Consider the following 27,581-nt stretch of genomic DNA (forward strand, 5'->3'; position numbering starts at 1 on the left):
TCCCCGCTTAGCTTCCAAGACTGGGCTAGCCTGTACAGAGGTGCTATTTTCTACATGATGGGAAAACCAACCAACCTCAACTGCCAGTAAAAGGCGCGATACACCAGGAGTTTCTCTTGCTTAATTCCACTAAATAAAAAGGATTAGCATAAAATCACGCACGGAGCCATTCTAAGAAAACATGTCCGAGAGTAAGCTCCACTGAATAGACCTGCTTGGGACTGCTCTCACATGGTGCCAGGATTTAGATGATTAGGAGCTGGACGGGAGCTTGTATCCTAAACCTGGTGCACATGGCAAACCCACTAAGCATGCAAGGAGAGAGAACAGTCGCTCCTGCAAATGACCAGTACCCTTGCTCCCGCTCTCCCTCCTTGTGCATTCAGTGAATGCATGGGACTGTTGTGGGCACCAGTAGTAGTCTGGTGGTAGGTTACTACCAGTAGTAGTCTCGTTTCACAGTAAGGCATAGTGCCCATGTCTCACCCTAGAAATATTATTATTATTATTATTCTGCCCATTCCCCTGTAGGGGCTCAGAGCAGAGTACAACATAAATAATAAAATCACAGTACAATCACAACAACATGATAATAAAAAAAACAATTACAATCTTCGGTACAAAAGAATGGTCTAGTAGGAAAATATAATAAGATGGTGTAGCAGGACAATACAGCAAATCAGCGCAATAGGATAGTACAGTAGGGGAGGCCAATCGATCTAATGAATAGATGCCCACCGCCTCACCCGAAGACCTGGCGGAACAGCTCCGTTTTACAGTCCCCACGAAAGGCTAGCAAGCCAGGTAGGGCCTGGATCTCCATAGGGAGCTGATTCCACCAGGTTGGGGCCAGGACCGAGAAGGACCTGGCCCTGGTAGAGGCAGGACGGGCATCTCTTGGGCTGGGGACAGTCAGTCGAACGAAGCGACCTCCAGGGAATATACCTCCGGGGCCTATAGATAGACAAGTAGCATTGAACATATGAACATATGAAGCTGCCTTATACTGAATCAGACCCTTGGTCCATCAAAGTCAGTATTGTCTTCTCAGACTGGCAGCGCCTCTCCAGGGTCTCAAGCTGAGGTTTTTTCACACCTTTTTGCCTGGACCCTTTTTTGGAGATGCCGGGGACTGAACCTGGGACCTTCTGCTTACCAAGCAGATGCTCTACCACTGAGCCACCGTCCCTCCCCTATTATATGAAAAGCCTGGGACGATCTCATCTCTGGGACTGCCTCTCTGTATACAAGCTTCAGAGAGCATAATGCTCATCTGGTAAAACCCTACTGGTAATCCCTGGCTCCCAGAGTGATCCGGCTGTCTTTGACCAGGACCTTTTCAGCTCTGGCCCCAACCTGGTGGAACTCTCTTTCTAGTGAGGCTTGGGCCCTGCGGGACTTGGTTCAGTTTCACAGGGCTTGTAAGACTGAGATATTCCACCGGGGATGTGGTTGAGGACGGCGATGGTTAAAGAGATCAGCTGGCCTCCCTCTTTATTGTTGGGCCAGGATTAGTCTCCCTGTACTGGCTGCCTCCCTCGTTATCTACTTGTGATGGACTATTGGGGGTACCATGAGACCGATCATAAGGTTTTAAATTGTAATATGTGAATTTTAAAATTGTCGTAATGCTGATTTTATTGCTTGGCAGGGAAAGGGGCGGGATATAAACTGAATAAATGAATGAATGAATAGATATATGATAGGTGATTTTTTTCCCCCGAATGTGTTAGTCTAAATTTACCAGTGACACATCTGGGAAACCTGCAGTTATCATCTTCAGTATCTGCACAACTCTTTTCCCTACTAATTTAGAGTAACTTTTTTACTCTTTCTCACACTGTATGTTTTCATCTCAACTTCTTGAAGTCACCTTTAACAGTTATGGTATGGTTTAGCACAAAAGCATAAGTCTTGCATGGAACAGCATCTCCCAAAACAAATTTGAAACAGAATCATATAATATCAGTATATCCACTAGAGGGCATAACGACCACGTAAAAAGGAACTGGCTTCCTTTTGAATGCTGTTTTCTTTACCAACAGCCCAGATAGTTTCAAAGAGAGGGAGAAAAGATTTTTCTCCACCAGAAAGGCATAAATAGGTTAATTTTCTGCAATACTCCACATAATGCCATTTTAATGAGATAATTCCTAGCACATTAGTGCTAATCAAGCTGGGCTGCAGGAAATGACAAAGAGCAACATACAAAAGTGACATTTGTTCTAATTTCCAAGACATAAGCCTCCTAATCTGTATGGCCAGCATCATTTACTGTCTCACTTTTCAGAGGCATTTTACGAGTGCCGACTAAAATGTAGATAGTTTCAGAGGGTAGCCATGTTGGTGTGCGGTAGATTCGAGTCCAGTAGCACCTTACAGAACCAACAAGGTTTTTGGAGTCTACAATTTCAAGAGTCAAAGCTCCCTTCATGAGATCTGAGTCAGGAGGTCTCCGAGTGCTTCTATCCCAGTCAGAAAGTGGGAGGGGTCTGGCAAAGAAGCAGCTCATGATGCAGAGGTAACAACGTGCATTGTAATTAGCTTGATTAGAACTGGGGAGAAAGGGGCAGAAAATTAGAATCCTACGTCCATATTCAGCCTGGGTGGGTAGGGTAGTTCCATTGTTCTCAGCTTGTGAATGAACTAATGAATGATCTATTGAATGCAGAGTTAGTAGGGTGTCAGCAAACTATGACGGGGAGGGGAGTTTCTGGGGGCTCCCTTGGACCCAGCTAGTGGCTGCATGGATCAGTGAGGTGATGACAAGAATAAGCCGTTCATGTTGCCTTCTCCCATACTGCTCTTGGCCCTTTGGTGCCTAGCCTCTGTCCCTTGGATGAGCCAGCTATGAAGTCTGTTATGTACTGAACGTATTGCTTTGTGCGGCTGTGAGCATTTCCTCTGGGCCCCTGGATGGATTTGAACTCTGAACAGAAGCCAATGTTTTGGTGTGAAATTTGACTGCTGTGATTTGGCATGGGATTCCGGGGGGGTGTTTCGTTTGCATGTTTATAAGCGGGGCCTTGGCCCCGCCATCTTGTCTTGTTAGTATGTAGCAGCAATAAAGCATAACCTGTGTTGAACTGCATCAAACTCACTATTTAACAAAGTCTCAACCAGCCCAAGATATTTTCTTTTTCTGTCTCTTTATTACAGGTTAAGGTAGTTCCCTGTGCAAGCACCAGTTGTTTCCGACTCTGGGGTGACGTTGCTTTCACAACGTTTTCATGGCAGACTTTTTTACGGGGTGGTTTGCCATTTCCTTCCCCAGTCCTCTACACTTTCCCCCCAGCAAGCTGGATACTCATTTTACCAACCTCGGAAGGATGGAAGGCTGAGTCAACCTGGAGCCGGCTACCTGAGCCCAGCTTTCGCCGGGACTGAACTCAGGTCGTGAGCAGAGGGCTCCGATTGCAGTACTTCTTTGTTGCTTCAGTTAGCCACGTTGGCTTCCTCCAGGGAGCAAAGTGAGATATGAATACTTCAATAAAAAGGACTGTGTTGCAGCAGTGCACTGGACTCCACAGAGGAAAGGTTTGGTGCAGTGGTTAAGAGCACGGACTCTTATCTGGGCGAACCGGGTTTGATTCCCCACTCCTCCACTTGCACCTGCTGAGATGGCCTTGGGTCAGCCATAGCTTTCATAGAAGCTGTCCTTGAAAGGGCAGCTGCTGTAAAAGCACTCTTAGCCCCACCTACCTCACAGGGTGTTGTTGTGGGGCAGGGGGAGGTAGAGGAGATTGTGACCGCTCTGAGACCTGAGATTCAGAGTATAGGGCGGGATATAAATTCAAAAACTTCTTCTTCTTCTACAGCAGCCCCATCATTTTCACCTGATTGACAGCCTTGAGAGTGAAGAGCCTGTCAAATGGTTCCAGCAATCTACAGGCGTGGGCCACGTTCACCGCAGTCTCGTGTTTATCACCCGTCAGCATCCAGATGGTGATCCCAGCTCTTCTGAGGGACGCTATAGTGTCTGGAACACCCTCTTGCAAGCGATCTTCAATCCCAGTAGCCCCTGGAACACCAATCACGTGGATTAAGTGCAATGTTAAGAGAGAGAAAACAAATTCATTAGAATGCTAGCTGCAGGCAACAATTATGTAGAACTGAAAAAAAGTGACGTTTGTCCTATGTAAAATATGACAAACTTTGAAATCTCACGTCATGGTACAAAACCCCGCAAGTGGGTTGGATCCCTAAGATTTCTGAAATGGTTTGATCGCTAGGAGGGAGCCTTTTTGCATTTCGCATGTATTGATGTGGTCTACCACAATCCAAACAGACCTGCCAAAGGAACAGATTTTGTGTATGGATTTTTTTTTTCATGAAGAGCTTGTGAAAAGAAGTTGTGTATGTGTGTGAATTGTGGGGGGTGGGGGACCATAAGGATCAGGGCTGATTTTGCAGTATCTGAAAATACATTTGTTGTATCTTGGTTTGATTTGTCAAGGCGCTGCAGTAATGTCTCCAGCTGAAAACAGAGCAGCTGCAAAAGAACATGAAACATTTATCATCCCTGTTATTCAGTCTGTCTCTTCTGGAAGAAACCTGGTGGAAAAAGGAAGGTGAGAATTCTGTGCAACGTGTTCAGGTTCAAAGTGGTTCATAACCAGCTGGAACCCTGAAATGGGACCCTATTAGAGAGAAGGAACTCACTCACTTTGGATGGTGGAAGCTTTCTCAGCTTTAAGGGATCAGAGCAGCTCCCCGCCCCCCGCCCGATCCCTCAGAGCTGAGAAAGAACGGCACTTCCCCTCCCTAGTGCCCTCCAAATTCGGAGAGCACTGGGCAGGGGACATGTCGAGTGTCCGGAGTGACATCATCATGCAGCCTGTGTGCTTTGCACGTGCACTATAAGTTTTCTCCCGGGGGGTGGGGGGGCATGCATTGGGGTTCTGCCTCGGGTGTCAGAACCCCATGTGCCAGGGCTGATTTCACTGGTGATAAAGGAAGGAAGGGGTTCACTTTGCCCAGCCAGAAGGCTATGCTGGGAGTTATAGGGTTTCCATGAAGAAAAGCCGTATAGCGAAGGAGTGATAATATTGAAGGGACTGAGTGAGCTGTGAACTATTCTGTTTCAAATTATTTTTTGCTCCTCCCTCCATCAGAAAAAGATATCGTTGCTGTCAAAAGCAAAACTTGAATCAGACCTGTGACTCGACTGATGTACACTTTGATTAGATCTGAATCTATATTTTGAAGTATTTAGTAGAAAACATTGTTTTCCAACTCACCGAGCAAAGTTAAATTGTTCTCAAGCCTCAAGGCGGACTCCAGGAGCAGTTCCTCCCTTGAATCTATGTCACTTTCAGCTCTGTGGTGCTCCTTTAACCACTCCTCATACTCCAAGTCGCTCATTACCTGCAGAATCGGTAAACGTATGGACGTGTCAAAACAATACAAATTAAAATGTCTGAGAAATGGCAAACCAATGATTCTCATCAGTCAGTCAATCCAGTATTGTATAAGTTGTTTAAACATCATGACAGTAAAATTAAATGCTGTTTATACTCAGCCAGGAATTATTTCTCCAAAAAATGGGAGTTAGAAAAGCAATTGAAAATTTCAAGATTCATATAGCGATGCTACAAGCCTCCAGAGCTAAGATAGGGGAGTGCTTAATAACAATTTAGATATAGTGGGTGTTTCAGAAACTTGGTGGAGTTGGAGAAGTCAATGGGATACAGTCATCCCTGGGTATACGTTCTAGAGGCAGGACTGGGAAGGACATGATGGGGGAGATGTTGCATTGTATATCAAAGAAGGCATATGGTCAAATAGGTTAGAAAACATTGTGAGAATGAACCCTCCAATAGAAGTGATATGGGTGGAAATACTGAGCCCTAAAGGTAACTTAAAAATGGAGGTGTAGTATCTCTTATAGCAGGGGTGTCTGGCCCACAGGCCAAACTGGCCTGCCCAGGCCTTTAATCAGGCCTATGGGGCTCTTTTCTCCCCCCTCCCCCTCCTGTCCTCACTCTAGGCACAGAGACCTTAATGGAAAATCCATTCCATGTTTTCCTTGCAACTTTGTCTGTGGTGTAATGTGATTCAATGGAGCGGAGCTCAGTTTAACTTTCCAGCATCTCACTCTCATTGTACATTATACAAAACTGCATTATTCGAGAGGGCTTCTCTACACAGGCAATAGACTTGCACTGTGTTAAAAAATTCACAAAGTCCCTTAGAAAAATGGTTAGGGACTGTGGTTTATATTCCGATGTACAGCTTGTTGAAACTAGGATTCTACTATGGAATTTTGCATCATTTAATGTGTCATGTTAGTACTTACGCTTTGCTTCTGTTTTTAGACTTCTGGTTGGTTCTACAACCTTAGTCCTATTGCATTGTTTATTGAATGCCCATCTGTTGGTTGTATTGACTCACTCTATGTTATCTGCCTTGAGTCCAAGTGAAAAAGGAAGACTATATATAACGTAAATACATGAAATGTAGAACTGCCTTCCCACTGCAGTGAATGGATTCTCCATGTGTTCTCTGGATAGGAGCTGCTTCCAGATGGGGTAGTGCTGCAGAGATTGTGCCATGGTTGCTCACCAGCATCTCTGAATTAGATTTTCAGCTTGGGAAAGGACACCTGCCTAACACAAAGACTGCATTATCCCGACAAGCATAAAATAAGAGTTTTCTCAGCTTTCTACTGTTATCTTACCTTTGAAGCGATACAAAGAGTACGCAAGCCTTTTCGGGCATATTCATCTATGTGTCTCTGTGTTTTCTCCTTAATTCTCTGCTTTCGCATATCAAGTGTGCTAATACCTGAAGATTAAAGGAAGAAGCAAATACATACGTAATACACCAATTGTATTAATAGCCTTTGCAAACTAGATCAATTAATCCTAAACAGAATTAACCCTTCTAAATCCCCAGAAGTTAAAGGTCTTAGAAGATATCAATGTAAGTGTTTTTCTAATTTAAAACAAAAATACTTATTGTCTACTGACTCAGTATGCTTTGGGCCCTGTCAAGAGATGAATATGGAGAAGATCAAGGATGAGGCTTTGCAAGAGAAAGCACGCTTCCAGTGTCAGATTTTAGTGGTCATTATTTAAACTCCAATAGGGTTGCCAAGTCCCCTCGGCCTCTGGCGGGGGATGTGATGACGTCACCCATAAGTGACATCATTGTGCCGGCGATGCCGCGCGACAGCCGCTCTAGGCGTTTCTGGGAAAACTCTATGGTTTTCCTGGATGCTCTAGCAATTTGGGAGGGGAAACTCTATGGTACCTATTGTACCATAGAGTTTTTCCTCCCAAATTGTTAGAGTGTACGGGAAAACCATAGAGTTTTCCCGGAAATGCCTAGAGCAGCCGGCATGTAGCATCGCCGGTGCAATGATGTCACTTCCGGGTGATGTCATCATGCCGGCGACATCGGGGGAGGTTCCCCCCCGCTGGCCCAATGTGGGCTGGTGGGTTGGGAACCTCTAGGGTGGGAGAACCCCCGCCCAGCCCAGTGGCTTGGCAGCCCTAAACTCCAATATTCTTTTTTTTATAATGTATCCTACTTTTTGACCGATTGAGACCTCAAAGTGGCTTGAAAAACTATGATAAAAGTCAGACAACCAGCAACAATTGACCAACTAAATAACAGAAAGTAGAGGGGGGGAAATGGAATGTATAAACCCCAAACCAGCAACAAAACAGTCATCCCTTAATTCCAAAAGCCTCTGCAATGAAACTGATTTAACAAAAGGCTCACATGGAAGGAGGAAGAGAACCCTCCTCCAGGGAGGGACTTCCTTCAACCTTGTTGCTACAGAAGAAAAACTGATGTTTGACTGTAGGAGAAGTGGGAGTAGAGCCTTTGTAGATTACCTACATGCATATAGAAGAAGGTGAGACAGGCCTGTAGCCAAAAAATTTTGGGTGGAGGGGCCCAGGTGAAAACAAGTTGGTGAGGGGGCCGCAGGGCTTGGCTGCTTCTTCCCAGTTCTGCTTTTGACCTCCACCTGCCCCCAGGCGAGGAGCACTTCCCCCTACTACTCAAGAGAAAGCCCATGCCTGCCTGAGCAGCCTGCAGCAGGCCAGAGTCCGACCGTGGGGGGGGGGGAACGGGGGGAATGCTAACAGGGAAGAAGCCCCCCCCCAACCTTGTCACACCTAGTATGCACATTTGCTGCGCTCCTACAAAACCAGTTACATTGAACGATCACAAGTGACTAATTTTCAGTCTGCTATGGCAGGCAGCTAAAATCCTTGTACTGAAAAATGATGCTTTCCCCCATGAATCGCTTGGCAGTCCGCGGAACAGTCAGCGCTTACAGAAGTAGCATGGACCATTGATGGGCGGGGTTTAGGCTCGTAGTGACCCTCTCGGTCTTCCCCTCTGCTCAGGCAGTAACATTTGTTACCGCTCTCAGCCCTCTAAGAAGGTCGGGTTGGAACGTGCTATTATAGCAGGGAGGAGCAAGATATCATGGCGTGTTTCAGTCCTTGGCAAAGTCGCTGTCGTTTTAGCTAAGCCACCAGTGCTGAGTGACAGCCACCAAACAGTCATGCCGTGCTGAGCAGACTTTCCTTTATTGCTGAGGGTTTCAGGAAGGATATAACACTCCCCCTTTTAGGATGCAAGTTGTTCAGCCCAACAGGCAACCACTTCCTCCTTCAGCTCGCTTGCCTTTCCAGATTTTTGCCGTCAACACCTCAGAGGCAGAGGACAGTTTGGGAAAGGGCCTGTGGTAGCACGGAGCCCCTGTTCACGCGGGCCCCAAGATGTCTGTGGTGTTTGCAGCCTCCAGGTGTTGTTGCTCTCACTCTCCCCCTTGCTCTCTCTTGCTGTCCATCTTTCTCTCACTTCCCCCCTCGGCACGCTGTTGTTTTCTCTCTCTCTTGCTCCCTCTCTCGCTGTCCCCCCCCCTTTTAACTCGGCTTCACCACCTCTGCTCGGCAGACCCTTCTTGGAAAGAAAGTGCGTCGGGTTCCTAGAGGGCGGCTCCAATGGAGGGGCCCTATAGAGGGAGGTGGGGTTTAAACAGAGGGGCTGTGCCCCCCATGCCCCTAATGTAGCTAGGGGCCTGAGGTGAGAGACAATAGACTGGGCCAATGGAGCAGTCTGTCAGAGAGCTCACTCATATAAGCTCCAAAGTAATTAATGAGAACTGTGTGAGGGTATTTGACACCCATTCCTTGTCAATAATTGCAGAAAGTGTTGCAGTTTGGATTTTGGACAGCAAGCGTGAATTCCCTATACACCACTAGGCAGGGAGATTATTGCAAACTGAAAAAGAGTTACACAGGAGTCTGCTAAAACTTAAAGGTTAACGAATGCTATTTCACCATGAGCTTTAGCGAGTCAGAGCTGGCAACTGAAATACATTTTGTAAGACCGATTCCCCACTAGTCTTGTCCTGGTCTCGTGCTCCTTTTTCCCCGCCGCGTTTCAGTCCAATTTTGCACATGCTGCTGCTGCTGCAGAGCTGCGACTTGCCCCGCCTCTTTCCCAAGTTTTATTTATTTATTTAATTAGATTTCTATCCCATCCTCCCCAAGTTCTCTCTGAGACTTCAAATTCTGGTTTCAGAGAATCCTACAGCTGCGGAGGGAACTTGGAAAAGATGTGGGGTAAGATGCAACCCCGCGGCAGCGTGTGCAATATCAGGCAGAAGCGCAGTGGGGAAAAGGAGCGTGAGACCTGGGACAAGGCTAGTGGGGAATTGGCCTTAGTCTTTCAGGTGCTATTAGACTCCTATGCAATTTTGCTATATAACAAACTAACATTGCTGCTCACCTGAAAATAGGATTACCTCTACCACTGAGGTTCCTGCCTCCTCCTTAATGGGGCTCTTTGGGAGTTGTTCCTGGAGGTGGTAGAGATGTCCCGAATGTGATGACATTACTGAGAAGTGACAACATCACATTGGGGATGTACCTGATCCCAAGTGCCATATTTGCCACTTGGAATTCAGGCAGTGCCCTCACTCTCCAAAGGAGTGGGGACCCGCACATCTGAATCTCAAGTGGTGAATTTGCTGTATGGATTGCATCTGTGTGGCTGGTAACCACCCCTCTCCCACCCCTCCTGTCAGATTTCAAGGGATCCCCAGCTGATCAGCAGGCCACATGCTCCTGCAGATCAGCTGGGAGATCCTTTAAATCTAGCAGGAGGGGAGTGAGAGGGGTGGCTGCTGTTGAGGGTGGAGCTTCCCCCTGCCTGCCAGTTGGCTGATGGATGGCAGGATCCCCCCAAATCGGGGGGAAACCCCACCTGGAGACTGGCATCCCTACCTGAAAAAGAGCAGTGTCATCCCTGTTAGGCCTCTCATTTATCACTGATTAGTTATTTATCACATGGGCACATATGGAATTCTGACATGGCATGGTGGGCAGAGCAACAAAATAGCTGCCACAAAATGGTAGCCGAAGGAGGTGGAGCCAGCCTCAAAATGACTGCCACAGCTTAACTTTAGTCACACAATGCAAATCCTTTAATTGTGATGGCAGTTGTTGCCGAAGCAACTTTTTAAAAAAAACCTGCACAGCCAATCAAATCTCCAGTAGCCAGTCAAAAGGCTTGCTGAGCAAAAGCCATACCTGGCCCCACCCAATTTCTAAAAATACTTGATGGGCACCAGCAGGGCTGCTGCTTCTTCTTCTTCTTCTTCTTCTTCTTCTTCTTCTTCTTCTTCTTCTTCTTCTTCTTCTTCTTCTTCTTCAAAAAAGTCCAGCAGGAACTCATTTGCATATTAGGCCACACCCCCTGATGTCACCATTGTTTCACACAGGGTGTTTTTGTAGAAAAAGCCCAGCAGGAACTCATTTGAATATTAGGCCACACACCCCTGATGCCAAGCCGGCCGGAACTATGTTCCAGTGCTTTCCTGCTCAAAAATGCCCTGGGCACCAGAAAGTTTTTGGCGGGCACCATGATTCCCACAAGCACCACACTGTGCTACCCCTGTACTATAGATATGAATGGGCACCAAGGCTAGTAACGCTGTTCTGGGCTAGTAACATTCATTGAGTTATTTGCCAGATTGGATCAAGCACTTATATTTCAGTGAGCACTGAGCCCGCTAGGGGAGGGTGGGATATACATTTGGTTAATAAAATAAAATAAATATCCTTAGAGATACCAGACCTCCTGTTTCCTAATGAAGGACAGACCACTCCTGGCAAGCGTCTGCATTTCTCTATGGGGAAAAAAAATGCTGCTTGGAAACGAAAACAAAAATCTTTGAGCCTGCCACTGTTCATAGGGATAGGAAAATGCACATCCATCTGATCATGAGTCATGCAGTTGAAGATTTATAATCTGCTTTCCAATGGATGAGGAAAGAAAGCAACACTGTTCTCAAAGCAAAGAACCTCTCTCTCTGGCTGGCTGCATTCACACTGGCAGCTTGGGGCGGCAGCCTCCTGGCTCAGAAAAAAGCCGGCAAAGCTGAGGCGCCCTGGGGTGGTCAGACAGTGCACCCCCTGCTGCTGGGAGAGGGATGGGCTGTGTGCACTACAGAGTCAGACTGTTCAAGCGCATGGGAAGCGCTTTCCTCACAGGGTGTCTGTTGTGGGGGGAGAAGATATAGGAGATTGTAAGCTGCTCTGAATCTCTGATTCAGAGAGAAGGGCAGGTTTAAATCTGCAACTCTTTTTTCTTCTTCTCTCCAGCTGTTCAGACAGCCAGGAGAGGTGACAGGGAAGCGTCTCGGAGATTTGCTACCACTTAGCGAACGGTAGCTTTTTAAGGCGGCAGAGCAACAGCGGAGGATGGCTCAAGGGTGGGAGTGAGGTGGGACCCAGATGTTTGCATCTGAATGCACAATTTAAATCTGGCTGTGGGGAGTTCCTTTGTTGGCCCAAATAGACAGTCTGAATTCAGCCTCTCTCTCTCTCTCTCCCCTATTAGTGACGTGTGACGTGTACCTAAATCCAAGGAGCAGCACTACACTAACCCTAAGCAAATTTCCCCGAGAACTTAGGAGACTCTCCAAGTTTGCAAAAAAAGAAGAAGCTTTAAATAAAAAAATAAAATAAAATATGCAGGGGGTTTAACATCCCCCCTCCCCCAAATGCAATTGTGCTGCCTGTGCAACTTACAGAAGAGCTTGAGCTTGGTGGTGGCTGCTGGTCACCACTCCAGACCCTCTGCCACAGTTACCACTGGCACCTGCTCTGGGCCTGGCAGTGGCGGAAGCCAGTGGCCGGCGTGCACCTGGGTGTGGCGGAGGAGGATGCTGGCATCCACCTGTCAAGTCCCCGGCAGTTCAGTTATCAACAGCAGACCATTCAGTGAATAGACTTTATTGAAACACTGACTTCCATAGGGCAAGATGGTTCTTGCGAAAACTGATTATGGCGGGCTCTCGCCCTATACCTATAGCCTTTATCTTAACCATTATACATTTGAAAATAATGGCGCCAGGCAAGCAAGCTTTCCCTCCCGCCAGAGAGTGGTCCTCATACCCCCTCCTGCAGGTGCACAAATAATCATCAGGAGACCGGCCTGTGACCTTGACTGCCTGAGACCAGGCAGAAATATGCTTCGGTTGGTTACTACAGAGATAGTGATAGCAGCGGTAGCAAGAAGGCAACTACAGGTCACAAAGTAGAACTACATACATCCATGGCAAGAGGCACTCTTGACACCACCACGGGCCCAGCCACAGCAGAGGAGGATGTAGGCTTCCCAATCTCCAGGTCCCAGCGGGGGATCCCCCGGTTTAACAGGCTTCCCCCCGCCCCCAGCCAGCAGGGGAAAGCCCTGCCCCCAGAGTCACCATGTACCTCTAGAGTTTGCAGGTTTAGAAACCTGCAAACAGGTTTGTTTTTAAAACATGTGCCTTTAAAGTTGAGCAGGAAGCAGGAAGCGCTTTATGGGGAAGGGTCAGCAGCAGTTTCGTCAGAGCACAAACCCTCTGTTTGTTTTACTTTCGTTTTCAGAGCAAGTAAAGTTGTGGAGGAACCAAACCCAGTAAGTGTGTGTGTGTATGTGAGAGAGAGAGAGGAAGGGGGCAGGGGATTCCCCGGTTTGGAGGCCCTCCCCCTGCTTTAGAAAGTGGGGTGGGGGGAGGGAAATGTCTACTGGGCATTCTGTATTCCCTATGGAGAACGATTCCCATAGGGAATAATGGGGAATTGATCCGCGGATATCTGGGGTTCTGGGGCGGGTGGGATGTTCTTTGAGGTAGAGGCATGAAATTTGCAGCATAGCATTTGATGCCTTTCCTCAAAACACCCTCCAAGTTTCAAAAGGATTGGACCAGGGGGGCCAATTCTATGAGCTCCCCCCAAAAGGTGCCCCTATCCTTCATTATTTCTAATGGAGGGAAGGCATTGAAAAGGTGTGCCGTCCCTTTCAATGTGATGGCCAGAACTGCCTTTCGAGTTCAATTGCAGTTGTTCCAACCTTGCTCATGAGTCCACTCCCAATGTCTCCTGTCTCCACCCCCAAAGTCTCCTGGCTCCACGCCCAAAGTCCCCAGATATTTCTTGAACTGAACTTGGCAACCCTAGGAGGATGCCATAGTAATTATAGCAATAAATGGATCATTAAGTTATCACAAACACTGGGAATGGTAATCAAATGCAGAAAGATAAGCCCAACAACTCTAACGATAAAGTGCTGACAAAGAGAAAACAAGATGGGCAGCATCTAAAGAAGACCAAGCTCTTGACTCAGGTTAACAAGCACAGGCAGCCGATCCACTGGTGGGGGCATCAGGAGCACAGAAAGCAGGAAGCCCTGTGCAGCCTCCCCCCCCCCCCCCGCCGCATGGGTCACAAGTTGACAAGCAGTTTGGGCACGCCTGGGCTAGCTGGCAGGGGAGGTACACTGTTGTGCACTGGGCTCAAATAATGACTGAATTAAGTGCTCCTTCCTGGCTCATTGGAGCCATATGAACAGAGCTTGGGGACTCAGGAACAATGGGCAGCCGGATCCAAATCCCTGCTGTCCTGCTCCAGTCAGAGACTTCTAGCTGGTTTGAATGATCCGATAAGGTGCTTGCAGGGGAACCCAGAGTTGTATATAGTTGGCCCCACGGGCCCCATTCCTCAATCTTGGTAGTACAGCCACCTACCATGTTGTATCTATTAAAAAGAGCTGATTATCATGACCACCTCGCCTCTTCAATGCATAGAACCCACTATATTATAAACACCATGGCCATTGGGCGTAGGTTGCCAAAAGCCCTTCAGCTGTCTTTGGTGACAAGGTTCCACAGGTGTGGGCCACAATGCAAAATGCTTTTTAACTAGATGTTACTAACTGCATTTAAAAAGACAGTTTTTCAAGTGACTGTTTCGTACCTGGCAACACATTATTAACTAGATTTGCATTAAAGAAACAACAACACAGTTGCATCATTTCAGAAAGCCAGCCAAGGTGTCATCTTTACCTGTGGGTTCCGGCTCCAGCAAATCCATTATGGCGGAATCCGCCCCTTTCGTGTACACCACAACTTGTTTCAAGATAGGGTGCCTAACCACCACAGACATCCGTTTCCGTAAGGAGTCAAAAGGCAGGATGTGCAACAACTGAAATGTTAAAGTTCCTAAAGGAGCAAAGTCTACTGTAACCTGATCAGGACTCCTTGATGTTAAGGTGCACGAATATGCTCTGGCCGCATGGACCAGGGCTGCTTCGTCAGGACTCTCGGCCTCGTAGCACAGCTGAGATTCAGAAAATGGCTGAGACTGAAATCGAGGAATAGAGGCCGAAGGTAACTCCAGGAGTTCTCTTTGCACTGGTGCATCAGGGCTTGGCGAGTCAACAGAGGATCGTGCATGCGCTTCACAAACATCCAACGTATGCATAACATTCCTGGGGCTTTCAGCCCATGTAACTCTGGAACCTGCAGCTGGTGCTGGCGAGGAGCTCAGTTTCCGGATGGAGAACTTGTCTAACACCTTCTTAAATTCATCCAAAGGTATATCAGGTAGTCTAGTTACTGAAGGCCAAAGACCCTGCAAGGGAATAATTTCAGAAACTGTCACAGGGGTACAATCCATGTTCTTAAAGCAGAAGATAGTGGCAATGTCAGCATATCCAGTCTACAGGCCACAGCTAGATCTAGATGGTCTAAATGACAGCGGAACAAACTGGCATTGCTCCAGGTTGCATCAGCCAAGATGATGTAATGGGGTAGTGCTTAGTGACTCGGCACTAAGCTGATTGGGTACTGAATTGTATAAATGTACTATATGCCTGTGCTGAGTGTGGTGTGTGTATAGTGGATGTGTTGGCGGAGCACTTTGTCAGTCTGTATAAATATTGTAAATAAACCTTGTATATAGTTAGCTTAAGAGCAACTGTGTACAGTCTTCCTTCTGCAAGTCTCGAGAAGACCCCACGCTAAGAGCAAACAGGCAAACCCTTGGACCACAGCCAAAATTGCTAAAGGTGATCTGCAGCAAGGAGCCCAGAAGTGCTCTATTGATCTTGAGCCCTTGAGGAAAATTAAAAGTTCAGCTTTGGAACTGTGTTGCCATGGCTGAGGCAGAACAAGCTAAAGCTCATATCCAGAAAAGACAGATATAACTGGGAAGGCTGATGCTTTGGAGGGTCTGGAACCACTTGTCTAGGATGGAATGGTGTTGGCCTTTGCAAAATCAGCCTCAGGGCCTGAGGGTGCTCATGGAACCAGTAGGTTGGTACAGTGGCCTTCTCTCAGCTGCATTTGGTTCACCAACTCTCCCACCAGCTCAGTTGGATCTACACTGTGCTGCCCTCGAAGACAACCCAGAAACTACAGCTGGTTCAAAAGCAGCAGCTTGACTAATACGTCTGGCACTAGGTGAAAGGAACATGTCCCTGCTGGTTTTTAAAGAACTGCAATGGTTGCCAGTTTGCAGATTTTGAATTCCATTCAAAGTGCTCCACAGACTAAGTGCCACATATATGAAGTGCCACATCTCCCCTTATGGTAGCTGCTGTCTTCTGGTTACCACCGTCTGCTTATTCCTCTGCCTATGGTGTCCTGCTCGACACCTACTAGAGCCTTCTCTATTAGGGTTGCCAAGTCCAATTCAAGAAATATCTGGGGACTTTGGGGGAGGAGCCAGGAGACTTTGGGGGTGGAGCCAGGAGACATTGGGGGCGGAGCCAGGAGCAAGGGTGTGACAAGCATAATTGAACTCCAAGGGAGTTCTGGCCATCACATTTAAAGGGACAGCACACCTTGTAGGATGCCTTCCTTCCACAGAAAATAATGAAGGATAGGGGCACCTTCTTTTGGGGCTCATAGAATTGGACCCCCTGGTCCAATCCTTTTGAAACTTGGGAGGTATTTTGGGGAGAGGCACTAGATGCTATATGGAAAATTTGGCACCTCTACCTCAAAAAACAGCCCCCCCAGAGCCTCTGACACCCATGGATCAATTCCCCATCATTCCCTATGGGAATCGTTCCTGGAGGTGCATAATGGCTGTGGAGGTGGAGCTTCCCCCGCCGGCCAGCTGGCTGGGGGAGGGGGGAAGCCTGTAAAACCAGGGGATCCCCCGCTGGGACCTGGGGATTGGGAAGCCTATTCTCTATAGTGGCTCCCACATGGTGGAATGGGCTCCCTCAGGAGGTGAGAGGGACACCGTCTCATAAGTTTTTAAGAAGTATCATAAAGTCATTTTATTTACCAGGGTTTCCCCATGAGGGTTTAAGCTGCAGGCATTTGGGGACATGGAGTTTTATTGCATTTTGTATATTTCTAATCTTGAAAGTGAGTAACAAAAGAAAAGTGGGGTATAACAATTTCAATAAATAACTGTTCAATTGTAAGTGGCATTACATGTAAGCCCATTAACTTCAGCTGACTTAAAAGGGTGTAACTCTGGTTAGGATGGCACTTAAAATGACTCACAGGCTTAAGATCTTAACAGCACTTGGATTTTCAAACAAAGGGGCAGGGAGGGGGGAGTCTAAGCTCCAGAGAACTTTCAGTACACATCTGAGAGAACAAGCAAAGTATACATACTTAGAAGACGGTATTGTAACTGGGGAAGAATTTAGAGAATGAAGCAGTTTTTCAACAAAGAAAGGCGTTATGTATAGGAGTGTCGTATATGATTCTGGCCGGGCTCATTGGAGCCAGGAGAGCAGAGCTTGGGAACTTGGGAACAACGGGCAGTAGGATCCAAATACCTGCTGCCCTGCTCCAATCACAGGCCCCCTGCCTGTTTGAATGAACCAATGGCATGCTTGTGCGGGAACCGAGAGTTGTACATAGGTTTGACCAGTAGGCCCTTTCAGCAGTCTTGCTGGGAGCAGCCCTTACCATGCTGTCTCTAATAAAGAGCTGTATCACTGTTGCCTCATCTCCTTGATGCTTGGAACCCACTATATTATAAAAGATTTACTTGGCATTATGATTTTTCTTTGTGAAAATAAACATTCCATCGTAAGCTTTTCTAAAGGAAACATTCATCTGTAGACACCTAAGGGTGACTTCCCCCTTCCTAACATACACGATACTATGCACACTGTGATAGGCAGATGCCAACATCCCAGAATGTTAACTTCCAAAACTAGGTTTTCAGTGGTCATTTTTTGTGCCTGCACAAGAAAGCCTGATTTTATTTATTTACTATTAAATGCACATATGTCCTTTCCTTTCCACCAAAACTCAGTCCCCAAACTGGGGCAGACTTTTAAAATTGATGTAAAACTTGACATTACAATAAAACAGGGGTGGGGAACCTCCGTCCCGAGGGCCATATACAGCCCTCGAAGTCACTTGGTGTGGCCCTCAGGGATTGCTGGACCGAACCGAGCCATGTGGCAGCCTCCCTGGGGCCTGGCTGGTCAGCGAGGATCGTGGGGCTCAGTCGTGTTGTGCAGCAGCCTCCCCAGGGCCAGGCAGGGATCACAGGGCCCAGATGTACTATGTGGCAGCCTCCCTGGGGCCTGGCTGGCTGGCCAGAATTGCTGCAGGGCCTGGAACAGTTACTGTCACAGTATAGTTTGCACTTGATTACCCCAAATGGTGTGGCCTAATATGCTAATGTAATGACTGTGTGACATAATATGCTAATATTAGGGGATGTGGTCTGATATGCTACTGAGTTTCTGCTGGGCTTTATCTACAAAAAAGCCCTGGATCTAGCCATTTGCCTAGGGCAGTGGGCCATGTGTGTGTGTGTGTGTGTGTGTGTGCACCAGATTAGGCACTCCCCACATGACTTCAAATAGAAAAACAATTATTTGCGTTAATTTTGCTGGCCTGAATCATTCTCCCTCAGCGGAGCACTGTTTTTTAAGTTGATAATTTTTATGGCCTGCAAATGATGTTATCAATATCCATATGGCCCTTGGCAGAAAAAAGGTTCCCCACTAGGCTTGCCAATCCCCAGGTCCCAGCGGGAGTTCTTCGGCTTTCCCAGGCTCCTTCCCACCCCCAGTCAGCTGGCCGGCGGGGGGAAGCCCCGCCCCCAGAGGACCATGTGCCTTTCCACCTCCGGAGGCTTCAGTCTCCAATTGAAAGGCTTCCTCTTGGGATGGTGTGTCTGTGTTACTTTGAAGAAGTTGGCAGCAACTTGTGAGTAGAGAGGCCAATCCCTCGCTTCAGAGTCGCCAGAAACCGAGGGGGGGGAGGGAAATGTCTGCTGGCATAGGGTTGCCAATCCCCAGGTGGGGGCAGAGCATCCCCCAGTTTGGAGGGTCCCCCCCCCCGGCTTTAGGGTTGTCAGAAAGCGGGGGGAGAGGAGAGAAATGTCTGCTGGGACCTCTATTATTCCCTATGGAGATTTATTCCCATAGAAAATAATGGAGAATTGATCTGCAGGTATCTGGGGCCCTGGGGGGGCTGTTTTTTTGAGGTAGAGGCACCAAATTTTCAGTATAGCATCTAGTGCCTCTCCCCAAAATACCCCCCAAGTTTCAAAACGATTGGACCATGGGGTCCAATTTTATGAGCCCCAAAAGAAGGTGCCCCTATCCTTCATTATTTCCTATGGGAGGAAGGCATTGAAAAGGTGTGCTGTCCCTTTAAATGTGATAGCCAGAACTCCCTTTGGAGTTCAGTTATGCTTGTCACAGCCTTGATCTTGGCTCCACCCCTAATATCTCCAGGTTCCACCCCCAAAGTCCCCAGATATTTCTTAAATTGGACTTGGCAACCCTAGCTGGGCACTTCATTATTCCCTATGTGGAGATTGATTCTCATAGGGTATAATGGGGAATTGATCTGGGGGTTTTGGGGGCTCTGGGGGAGCTGTTTTTTGAGGTAGAGGCAGCTAATTTTCAGTATAGTATCTAGTGCCTCTCCCCAAAGTACCTCCCAAGTTTCAAAATGATTGGACAAGGGGGTCCAATTCTATGAGCCCCAAAAGAAGGTGCCCCTATCCTTCATTATTTCCTATGGAAGGAAGACATTTAAAAAGGTGTGCTGTCCCTTTAAATTTGATGGCCAGAATTCCCTTGGAGTTCAATTATGCTTGTCACACCCTTGTTTCTGGCTCTGCCCCAATGTCTCCTGGCTCCACCCCCAAAGTCTCCTGGCTTCACCCCCAAAGTCCCCAAATATTTCTTGAATTGGACTTGGCAACCCTATTCCCCACCCCTGCAATAAAAAAATAAAGGTTAAACCAGTACAAAAACAAACAGATAGAATGATCAGCAACGAATAGAAAGCAAAGAAAGCGCATTTTTACATAAACACATGGGACGGTCAGATTTGTAAAGTGCCATGTGTTGAAACAAACAAAAAAGACAACCCTTGTCTTCCTGATTTAAATGTACTGCCCCCTCCTTCAGAAGCCACAATACAAAAAACAGAAAACATCCAAGTCAAATTTTACTTTGTGCCTAACTTCCACCCCCCCACCTCTGACTGGGCATTGCATATAAAATCACTGAACCATGTGGTTCAACTGCAATAGTGACTTCTTTCCCACAAGGGAACATGTCAAATCAAGAGAGGAGAAAGATAATTGTTTATAAAATGCGGTTCTTGTATTCACACCATGCAAACAACTACAAGGCACCGGGGTGTGTGTGTGTGTGGAGGGAGGGGGAGGTAATTAAGATTCTGCAGTAGGCTGAGGTGTGCTGCACAGGATTTTGGGTTTTGCGCCATTGCCTCTCACCTTTTGACTTGGTTCAGTAGGTGTTGAAACAACAACGGTGTTGCAAACTGCCAGAGCGATGAAAAACTCAGTGATGTACACAGCCTCCGAGGTCATGTGCTCGGAGCGTTCATACACATTGTAAGAGATTCGACTAAATTTCTGCATTAGCAGTATGTCTGGCACAACGTCAGTCTCCTGTTGGTTTTTAACAAAATAAGAACATCACAATTCATTAATCAAGTACATGTTGCAAGATATTACCTTAAAGTATTGTACTAAAAGGGATGTATTGCCCTGACCAGGCTAGCCCAATCTTACCAGATCCTGAGAGGTAAACAGGTTCAGCTAGGGTTGCTAAGTCCAATTCAAGAAATATTTGGGGACTTTGGGGGTGGAGCCAGGAGACATTGGGGCGGAGCCAGGAACAAGGGTGTGACAAGCATAATTGAACTCCAAGGGAGTTTGGGCCATCACATTTAAAGGGACAGCCCACCTTTTAAAATGCCTTCCTTCCATAGGAAATAATGAAGGATAGGGGCACCTTCTTTTGGGGCTCATAGAATTGGACCCCCTGGTCCAATCGTTTTGAAACTTGGGGCGTACTTTGGGGAGAGGCACTAGATACTATACAGAAAATTTGGTGCCTCTACCTAAAACTTCAGCTCCCCCAGAACCCCTGAAACTTCCAGATCAATTCCCCATTATACCCTATGAGATTCGATCTCCACATAGGGAATAATGAAGTGCTCAGCAGATGTTTCCCTCCCCCCCCTGTTTCTGGCGACTCTGAAGTGAGGGATTGGCCTCTCTACTCATGAGTTGCTGCCAACTTCTTCAAAGTAACACAGACACACCATCCCAAGAGGAAGCCTTTCAATTGGAGACTGAAGCCTCCAGAGGAGGAAAGGCACATAGTCCTCTGGGGACAGGGCTTCCTCCCCAGCCAGCTGACTGGGGGCAGGAAGGAGCCTGGGAAAGCGGAAGAACCCCTGCTGGGACCTGGGGATCGGCAAGCCTAGGTTCAGCCCCTGGCTAGTATTTGGATGGGAGATAGGCTTCCCAATCCCCAGGTCCCAGCGGGGGATCCCCTGGTTTTATAGGCTTCCCCCCTCCCCCAGCCAGCTGGCCGGCGGGGGAAGCTCCACCCCCACAGCAATTATGCACCTCCAAGAACGATTCCCATAGGGAATGATGGGGAATTGATCCTCGGGTGTCAGGGGCTCTGGGGGGGCTGTTTTCTGAGGCAGAGGTGCCAAATTTTCTGTATAGCATCTAGTGCCTCTCCCCAAAATACCTCCCAAGTTTCAAAAGGATTGGACCAGGGGGTCCAATTTTATGAGCCCCAAAAGAAGGTGCCCCTATCCTTCATTATTTTCTATGGAAGGAAGGCATTCTAAAAGGTGTGCTGTCCCTTTAAATGTGATGGCCAGAACTCCCTTGGAGTTCAATTATGCTTGTCACACCCTTGCTCCTGGCTCCACCCCCAACATCTCCTGGCTCCACCCCCAAAGTCTCCTGGCTCCACCCCCAAAGTCCCCAGATATTTCTTGAATTGGACTTGGCAACCCTAATGGGAGACCTCAAAGGAATGCTAGGCCTGCTATGCAAAAGCAGGCAACAGCAGACCCCCTCTGAACGTCTCTTGCCTTGAAAGCCCCACAAAGGGATGCAATGAGCCGGCTGTGACTTGATGGCACTTCCCCCCACCAATAGGGCTGCGTTACTAGTAGGCCAAGTTGGAAAGTGAAGGTAAAGACCTGGAGTTCCTGCTCTGTCGCTGTATCTACCACCATCCCTTGGGCAGAGTCAATTGGGGAAACTGCCCAAGGCCCCACCTTTAGAGTGTCCCCTGCTTCCTGCCTTGAAGAAGCAGGCTGAAGGGGTCCATACAGCACACCCCCTAGGTGACTGGCAGTGGCTGGGCAATAGAAGCCTCTCAAGGCTGGAGGGGGATAGCCCTGGCTACACTGAACAGGAATTGTCCCCGTGACAATCAGAAAAACAGGCAAACCCACAGTCGAGACAGGATTCTCTGTATATGTAAAAATGCAATCAGAAGAAATTAACCCAAAGAAAAGAAAAACGTCCTGATGAAGTCTGGAAAATGCCCCAGGAGGCATGGGATGTTGACAAAGGTTGAGGGTCAGTTAAAGAGGATGGTGGGGAGGAGTATTTTGATAATTGGAAAGAGCTGATAAGGCCAGGAAGGAGAGATGTGGAGGGTGGGCAGGATCTGCCAATTGTTTCCCCAACGTATGGGTTCCCAGCTTGTCATACCCTTAAATGTGCAGAGAATAAGAGCAACAGAATGGAGCCTGCCAGTTAGGGTTGCCAGGTCCCCCTTGGCCACCAGCAGGGGTGGGAGTGGAGGCTAGGGTTGCTTGGTCCAAGTTGGGAAATGCCGGCAAACTGGGGGTGTAACCTAAGGAAGACAGGGACTGATTCCTCACCAGCAGTTGCTTTCCTCGGTGCAAGCAATCGATACTCTACTAGTTGCTGCACAGACGCATTTTGACTTGCAACTCCCTCCAATTTCCCTTGCAGCTTCCAGATATCCAAAAAACAAGAGTATCTCATTGTGAGGGAAACTGGAGGGAGCCGTGGATTACAGTGTGCCTGTGCAAGAACTGGTGGGGAATGGGTTGCTTGTTCTGGGGGTGTAGCAACTGCTAGTGAGGTATTGGTCAGGGACTTCGGTGGAGTATGTTGCCATAGAGTCGTCCCTCTGAAGCATCTGTTTTCCAGGGGAACTGATCTCTGCAGTCATGAGATGCGCTGTAATTCCGGGGGACCCCCAGTTCCACCAGGAGGCTGACAACCCTACTGCCCAGTTGCTTTATTTCACTTGCCATTTCAGACGAGGGGGAGATCAATGCCCCACTGGTCACCCATTGCTACTCTTTATTGTGGGTGGATTGCATAGGTAGGAAACCTCAGCAATCACATAGGAAGAATTGCCCCCCAGTTGGCCAGGCAGGCAGGAAGGAAAGCTTTACAAAAAAACATCTCTGACATTGAAATCACTAGTAGAGATGAATGAGCAGGTAGGCTAGTAACACAAGTAGATTGGCAAGTCCTTTGGTGGGCAGATTATTATGTTTGAAACCTAATGCTTTAATTATCATTTATAAGCTGCCTTGAGACACTAGGAAAGGTGGGGTATAAAAATGTTTACTAAATAAAATAGTTTGTTTGTTGCTTTATTTATTTATTAATTACGTTAGATTTATATCCCACCCATTCTACAAAGACTCAAGGCAGCTAACAACATAAAACAAAGGCAACATTAGTAAACAATATTCAAACAATCAAACAATCAAATAAAATCACAATGGTGCTATTACATCTATTCTAGGGAGGATCATATAGTATCTTCTTCTCTCCAAAGCCGTCGAATCCTAGGCAGTTGGGACTAATACAAGATAGGTCCAGTTGAGGTGGCAGCCCTCTCCCATGAAGATGTCATATGCCGGTTTGGTGTAGTGGTTAAGTGTGCGGACTCTTATCTGGGAGAACCGGGTTTGATTCCCCACTCCTCCACTTGCACCTGCTAGCATGGCCTTGGGTCAGCCATAGCTCTGGCAGAGGTTGTCCTTGAAAGGGCAGCTGTTGTGAGAGCCCTCTCCAGCCCCACCCACCTCACAGGGTGTTTGTTGTGGGGGAGGAAGGTAAAGGAGATTGTGAGCCGCTCTGAGACTCTTCGGAGTGGAGGGCGGGATATAAATCCAATAAAAAAAAATCTGGAACAATTCAGTCTTGCAGGCCCTGTGGAACTGTGATAAGTCCCGCGGGGCCCTGCTGGCTTCTGGGAGGGTGTTCCAGATTATTGGGGCTGCCACCGATAACATTAAAGGAAATTTACAAGGCTGGATTAAATCTGTGGGGCACTTACAATGGGGCTGCTGAAGGCCAGCTGCCTCATGAGGCAGGATCCTACTGCAAAACTGCTTCTGTTTATGTGGGACATCTTCATTCTTGACAATTTCCTTGAACTACCTGAGGGAAAGGGCAGGTCCTCATCTTCCTCATCTTCTTGATATAACTCTAACCTCTTAGCTAGAGAGAGAGAAAAAAAATACATAGTTTATGTCAGGGACGGCTCTGCCACTAGGCGAACTAGGCAATTGCCTAGGGCGTCAGACTTCTGGGGGTGCTCAGTTGGGCAGTCCCCCATGTGACCCAGTGAGGTTATCATCAATACTCCCTCTAAGCTGTGAAGTCTTGTGAGCAAGAATTCTACTTTGTGAGCTACTGGCGTTCAAGTTGTGAGCTAGTTTGCTCTGGAGCCATTTTTTCCTGAGCCTAAGACAAAAACATGTGAGCTGGAGGCTAAAAAACTGTGAGCTAGCTCACATTGACTCAGCTTAGAGGGAATATTGGTTATCAGTGCTGGGGGGGGGGTACCAGAAGTTAGCCTTGCCTAGGGTGCCGGATAGTCTAAGGCGGGCCCTGGTTTATGTATATTTTAACATTTCTATCCTGAGGCTGTGGAGCTTGGTCTTTATTAAAAATGCCTACTCATTTATCTATGTAGTGGTAGTAGTGTTTATTATAACAGTCATAGACCAGGTAAAAAGCACAGACCAATCAGAAATAAAAAGCACAAATCTGTCAAAGGTATACTACTAAAATACATGTCCATATAATACAACAACATTAAAATGCAGGTAAAAGATAGGTAAAATTTTAGTACATAGCAGTAATCTAGACCGAAAGAGAAAGCTCCTATGAATTAAAACTATTCTTCTGTTTGATCACTTGGACACAAAACCTAGTGATTGCTGCTATGTGGAGTGCCCCAGGGAGCAGTTCTCTCCCTGATGTTATTTAACATCTATATGCGACCTCTTGCCCAGATTGCCCGAAGGTATGGGCTGGGGTGTCACCAGTATGCTGATGACACCCAGCTCTATCTACTTATGGACGGTCAACCGGTCTGCGCCCCAGAAAACCTAGATCGGGCATTACAGGCCGTGGCTGAGTGGCTCAGACTGAGTGGACTGAGACTGAATCCTGCGAAGACAGAGGTCCTTTGTTTGGGCCGTCGTAGACCGGGGGGGGGGGGGGGGAAATCCCCCTGCCGGTTTTTGATGGTGCGCCGCTGACGGCGGCGGACAGGGTCAAAAGCCTGGGGGTGCTACTGGAGCCGTCCCTAAAGATGGAGGCTCAGATAGCAACCACTGCCAAGTCCGCGTTTTTTCATCTTAGGCGGGCAAGGCAGTTGGCCCCCTTCTTGGACCGCGACGACCTAGCAACAGTGATCCATGCTACGGTCACCTCGAGGTTGGATTACTGCAATGCCCTCTACATGGGGCTGCCCCTGTGCCGGACCCGGAAATTGCAGCTGGTGCAGAATGCCGCGGCCCGGCTGTTACTGGGCCTCCCAAGGTGGGGGCACATTCGGCTGGGTCTTCAGGCTCTGCACTGGCTTCCAATAATATACCGAGTCCGGTACAAGGTGCTGGTCATTACCTTTAAAGCCCTATATGGCCTGGGACCTGCCTACCTGAAGGACCGTCTCTCCCCACACGTTCCCCAGAGAGTACTGAGGTCTGGGATGCAAAACCTTCTCACCATCCCCGGGCCCAAAGAAGTCCGTCTCAAGACAACCAGAGACAGGGCCTTTTCTACAATGGCCCCCACATGGTGGAACCAGCTGCCGGAAGAGGTGAGGGCCCTGCGGGATCTTACTCAGTTCCGCAGGGCCTGTAAGACAAGCCTCTTCCGGTTAGCCTACGCCTGACTAGATAAATGTAGCTTATCAGACTTCAGTGAAATATACTGTATAGTTTTAACGTTAAGATTTTAAGGTTTTTAGGTTTTAAACGCTTTGACTTTTTTAAATGTAATAACTTTGCACTCTGTTTATTGTTTTATCGTTTGTTGTGAGCCGCCCTGAGCCATTTTATGGGAAGGGCGGGATATAAGTCATAGAATAAATAAATAAATAAATAAATTTCATCAACCAGCAGTTTCCCCAGAGATATCTTATCTGTTAACACCTTATACTGTTCCAAAATAGGGAGAATTGTCTTGTCCCTAGAGAGGACAACAAATAAGAATATGTTCCAGTGTTTCCACCTCACCAACAGATTCTTTCATTGTATGGGGTCGTTGGATATCTTCCTGTTACCTTAGATGGCATAACATCACACCTGGCAAGAGTAAAAGCCCTTCTATAAGAGGGGTATTCTATATTTTTAAGATATTGGGACATGTTCGCATTTATCTATGAAACTGGCCTGCTGTTATAACCCAGCAGCTAATGCAGAAGCAAGCGAGCAAAGGTAAGTTCAGGTTATCAGAATGTACCAAATGCACAGGCAAGCTGTGAAAAATCCACAGAAATGTGCTACAAAGCATAAAAGACACCTGAAACACTATTTCCCCCCCTGCTCTTTTTTGTTGGTTGGCTAAATAGAAAGGCAGAAGGAAAGTAAATGAGAAAGAGATTTATATGAACTTCAAGAATAACGAATCTGTTCAACTCTGCATTCATCTCAAGGGGTAGCAGAGAAGATTTTTCCATCCCAGACATGGTTGGCGGGCGTGGTCTGGCAACTGGGAGGAGTTTAGGGGCTCAGACACGGAGTGACATTTCTTTCTAAGAAAACCTGGAAGTGATACCATGATTCTTTGAGGATTGCCTGAAACTCATTTTCCTAGGAAGTGACATCACAGGGAGCGGGAAACAAAAGCTGGGAATGGTGGACCCCTGATCCTGCTAGAAAGATGCCAGCCCTGCTCCCAGAGAAGCTTGCCAAAATCCCATTGAAATCAACAAGTATGCATGCTTATTGTGAAACTGAATGAGACTCAAAAATACAGCTTTCCCTGAAGTCAGTTACAAGCCTGGCTTTCCCCAGCTCAAAATGACATACAACGTATTTCCCCCCCTTTCAGTTTCTATCACAAGAAGGATCTCTGTGCCACAATGAATAACTGTAGATTACGGGTGTTTTTACATTCAGTTTGATCCAGAATTTTAGAGTCTTCAAATTGCCTGCCACTGTTCCGCTTTAATTATTTTCCTTTTACATTGGTGGATTTGCTCTGCTCATTTTGCGTAGCCGAACTTCTATATTTCCCGCTGAAAGCGTTTCAATTGGGTGGGGGGGGGATGGTCTCTGATTAGAGGGCAGACGGAATACCAGTGTTTAGTTAAATGTATACGATTGCTTGGAAATCCTGTCAACACTGCAAAAACAATACACATTTAAATTACAAGACGAGGCAGTCAATGATATGTAAAAATTTCAATTGCTGTCAGTTCTCATGCAAATTACTGCACCTTGTTGCTTTTGGAGGAGTCGTTGGGCAATACAAGTTTGAAACGCCTGTAGAGAAATGACCGGATCAAAACTAGTTTTGAGAAAAACATTGCAGCAGCAGCGCCAGAACTCATCTCACCGAAACAAATGTAGATGCTTCGGGCAGCAACGGTGCAAAATAGTTGTGAGAACTTTAGGTAATGTAAAAGGTGGGTTTCCAATGCGGTGATAGAAAGTCACAAACTGTCAGTATAAAAACACCCTCAGGCTGTGATGATTGTCACAA

General features: G+C 47.2%; 1 protein-coding gene across 1 annotated transcript in view; it reads right to left on the reverse strand.

Annotated features, from left to right (window-relative positions):
* The window catches only part of LOC132577568 (phospholipid-transporting ATPase VD-like), a 66,217-nt gene that overhangs the window by 24,175 nt on the left and 14,461 nt on the right, over positions 1-27,581 (reverse strand). The window contains exons 7-12 of the mRNA XM_060247359.1: positions 23,917-24,080; positions 20,043-20,219; positions 14,363-14,930; positions 6,680-6,786; positions 5,241-5,367; positions 3,837-4,021 (exon numbers count right to left, since the gene is read on the reverse strand). Coding sequence (XP_060103342.1) covers positions 3,837-4,021; positions 5,241-5,367; positions 6,680-6,786; positions 14,363-14,930; positions 20,043-20,219; positions 23,917-24,080 — 1,328 coding nt within the window. The remainder of the gene's footprint in view (positions 1-3,836; positions 4,022-5,240; positions 5,368-6,679; positions 6,787-14,362; positions 14,931-20,042; positions 20,220-23,916; positions 24,081-27,581) is intronic.

This window comes from Heteronotia binoei, chromosome 9 (genome assembly GCF_032191835.1).
Source record: "Heteronotia binoei isolate CCM8104 ecotype False Entrance Well chromosome 9, APGP_CSIRO_Hbin_v1, whole genome shotgun sequence".
NCBI classification, from domain to species: Eukaryota; Metazoa; Chordata; class Lepidosauria; order Squamata; family Gekkonidae; genus Heteronotia; species Heteronotia binoei.